At 37.0% G+C, this 3736-nt stretch overlaps 1 gene segment (V, D, J or C); it reads left to right on the forward strand.

The window, feature by feature from the left end:
• LOC101579663 overlaps positions 1-3736 on the forward strand; it is an 11773-nt gene that overhangs the window by 4491 nt on the left and 3546 nt on the right. Inside the window, 1 exon segment of the C gene segment in view lies at positions 1774-2103. Coding sequence covers positions 1774-2103 — 330 coding nt within the window.

The following is a 3736-nucleotide window of genomic DNA, read 5'->3' on the forward strand; positions in this document are numbered from 1 at the left end:
TTGTGCTTGCCAGGGAAGCACTTATTCCACCAAGCCATCACCCTGGCCCCTACCAAGGCATCACCCCAGCCCCTACCAAGGCATCACCCTAGCCCCTAACATTATAATTTTATTAATTTTATAAAAAAGCAGAAGTGTTGATGCTACAGGTAGAAATGATCAAGAAGTTTTGTTCTTTCTTCCCAAATATGAAACTCACTATTCCTAGTATATTGTGCATTGATTCATTATACAAACTTCAAATTATCACCCCCCACATTGGCTTGACGTTTGAGTTTCGATTTGAAGCTTTATCAGAAGCATCCTGACATTTATAATAAGTCACTGGATTGAAAATAAAAGCACAAATAGCTAGTATTCAAGAAGACCTGATGTATCTTTATATTCATGTGATCCTTTGTCATGTATTTTGTCATTATATTTGCGAGAAATTCAGGACATACATTATACCAAATATGTATACACTTTACTCAGAAGGTTGAGACAGAGAAAAAAAGGAGCTTAGAAAGAGATGGGTAGGACATAGAGTTGATATATATTTTGGGAAAAATACTGAGAATCAAAATATGGATTTGGCCAGGGCGATAGCTCAGTGGCATAAGTGTCTGCCTGGCAAGTGCAAGGTCCTGAGCTCAATCTCTGACACAAAATAAGTATCAACATATAGATTTTCATATATTCATAGCTCTGCTCCCTGAGTGAGATAGATAGTACTTCAGTAAATAAAGTAAGAAAAACATGAATATGTTGTATCTTTTTGGGTGATTGAAGTTTAAGTGAAATTACAACATGAAGTGGGCTTTTGGTGAACATTTTCTAAACAAAGTAAAATTTGGAAATATACATTAAAGGGCAAGACTAAAATAAGAGCATTTCTGAAAATTAAAACAAGTTAAAAGAGTTTGTGAATGTCAGTATTTTTATTCTAAATTTGAATTACTATAATTATATCAAAGGTTCAGCTTTCCTGCTGCCCAACGCAATGATCCAGAGTATTTTAGATGTGAGAGTGAGATTCCCTAAAGCTAGAGTGAATCAGCCAAGTCCAGCAACTTGAGCAGCGTAGATGCAACCCTGCATTTGAAGCTAGGTGGTCAGCTTGAGGCGCTGAAACTACGGGTGGAGCAGATTCCCATGGAAACAGGCGTCTGTGTACAGTTGCCAGTAACAACAAGCTGGCCTTTATCCCTGTGATGCACAAGACACACAGGGTGCAGCCTGGAACTAACTCAATGAAAAGAGGGTTTCACAGGATGCAGAGCAGGAGAATGTGAGTTACTTGGCCAGAGAATGTAAGTGGAGAAGGATGGGAAAGAGAAGTTCCTTAGAATCAACCTCAGAGCCTCATCAGCAGAGAGCTCATCCAAGTGACTGGTCTTCTCTCCCTTGAGTGTCACTGTGAAAATATGCTCCGTATGAAGAAGATGGTAAAGTAAGGGGGTAAACTAGACCACAGAGTAGGAAGCTTTGGTATGAGGAAATTAAATTTGTATTCAATCATCATATGAGGAAGAAGGGCATGACAATTTCCATCCAGGTTTTGAGGCAGAAAATCCGTGACTCTTAAACATCTAGGGACCTCGTCATCCTCCTTACACATCTGTCCAGTGAGGACAGTAATCAATTCTCTGGAAACCCACGGGGAAGAAAAGCCATGACGCTACTAATTCTTTGGCAGTTTGTCTTCTGTTTTCTGCGTATTAGTTTTTTCAAAGCACACAGTGCTTGTGTTTCTCTAATAGTTCTCTTTATTGATTCTCCATTTCTGTCCAGATAAAGACTTTGAAGGAGACATTTCCCCCAAGCCTATCATTTTTCTTCCTTCAGTGGCTGAAACAAATTTCCATAAGGCTGGGACATATCTCTGTCTTCTGGAGAACTTTTTTCCAGATGTTGTCAAGGTATATTGGAAAGAAAAAGGTGGGGATACAGTTCTGGAATCCTATCAGGGAGATACGATGAAGATCAATGACACTTATATGAAATTCAGCTGGTTAAGCGTGACTGGAGACTCAATGGATAAAGAGCACAAATGTATTGTGACTCACCAGAATAACAGAGGAGGAGTTGATCAGGAGATTCTGTTTCCAGCCATAGAAAAAGGTATGTGTACATAAATGTGAATATTACCCTCAGAAAACTTATTTGAAAGAGAACATACCACATTTCTTATTAAGTATTAATAGTAAATATAATTCTTTTTTAAATATCATCAAATTTAATGGTAGCATTTTATGAAATTTTCCCATAAAATTAATATGGTAAAAGTTTGAGAAAACAAATGAAAAATTTTGGTTAAACTTCATCAACTTCAGTTTCACCATTCGAAACATTGAGGTTTTTTAGAATTGTTGTTTGAATCAAATAAAGTATCGTATTTTGGATGCACCTAGCAATGAAGTACAGGATAAATGTTAGTCAGAAGTTTCTACTTTTGATAACTCTATTTGGTTTAGGAAGAAAGAGAAATACATATCTTTAGGGATAATTTATCTAGTAAGCAAAGTCATTCACTTCTACCTTGATATGCTCCATGCTTAATCTACAGACAAAGAGTTATTTAAAAAATGGCACTCAGACTAAAGATTCTGAAGCTGGTCTTACAAAAAGTGAGAGTAATGCTGGCACAGTACTTTGGTGGTGGTGTGGACATTTTCTGATTTTTATTTCAGGATTGGACACAAGCAAAGATTGGTGAGGCTAATGTGTCTGAGCAGATTTCCCGTCCCCAAGATGGGTGGATTCTTGCCCTTGGTAAAACCAGCCACACTAACACTGTACTGCTGGCCTCTGCTGGGCCTAAATGGGAATAAGCATGGGGAGGGCAGGATGAGTTAGTGTCCCTGGGACGCTGGATGTACTACAGAAAAGAGAAAAGGATATTTTACTCATCACTGAGAGTCAGGAGCAGGTTAGGCCAGTGTCCACAAGGAGACCATCTCATGTAGTGAAGTACGTGTCTGTAGGGCAGACAGAGGGCAGGATACGCAGAGGGCCCAGCAGGGCCCAGTAACTTACACTGCATCCCAACTAGAGCGTTAAAACATTGCCGAGTAACAGGGAAGGCAAATACCCAAGAGATGAGGCTATGAAACTGCTCCACTGAAGTGTCCAGTTAGATCTTGATGCTTTTAACAAAACAAAGATATACATTCCAGGGTAATGGCTATCATGTGGAGATAAGTTATAGTTTTACGATGTTTTTCTTGACATTAAATCTAAAATAAGTGTCTTTCCTATGCTTTTCATGGCAATCAAGTAGAGTAAGTCTTTCTTATTAATGCCACTAAACAGAAAATTTATAATGCTGCTGTCAGGGATTTTTTAAATCAAAAGTATACTTAGCATACTTATAAATACTTAGCATAAATCTACATTCTATTATTCACATCTGTAATTTATTCTTTTTCCTCATTTCTTGGCAATAATAATCATTCATTTTTAGTGAAAAAAGTTCCCTGCAGAGAAAAATAGATTTTACAGATCCAGTAAAGTCAGTTCTTAAAATTTTAATCAAAGCATAATCATATTAATATTTTAATCTGTGAGCCTTACTCAAAAACCTCACCATCCGATCCATTTTTAATAATTTACCATTCAATAAATTTGCAAAACAGAAGCATATTCATATGAAAAGGAACACTTCTAGCAGAAAAAGAGTAAACCCAAAAAATAGTTAAGCTTCTAGTTTTTATCCATTCATTTATAAATATTAATATTCATAATACTTTTTCTT

The sequence above is a fragment of the Octodon degus genome, unplaced genomic scaffold (assembly GCF_000260255.1).
Source record: "Octodon degus isolate 3935 unplaced genomic scaffold, OctDeg1.0 scaffold00031, whole genome shotgun sequence".
In the NCBI taxonomy this organism is placed as follows: domain Eukaryota; kingdom Metazoa; phylum Chordata; class Mammalia; order Rodentia; family Octodontidae; genus Octodon; species Octodon degus.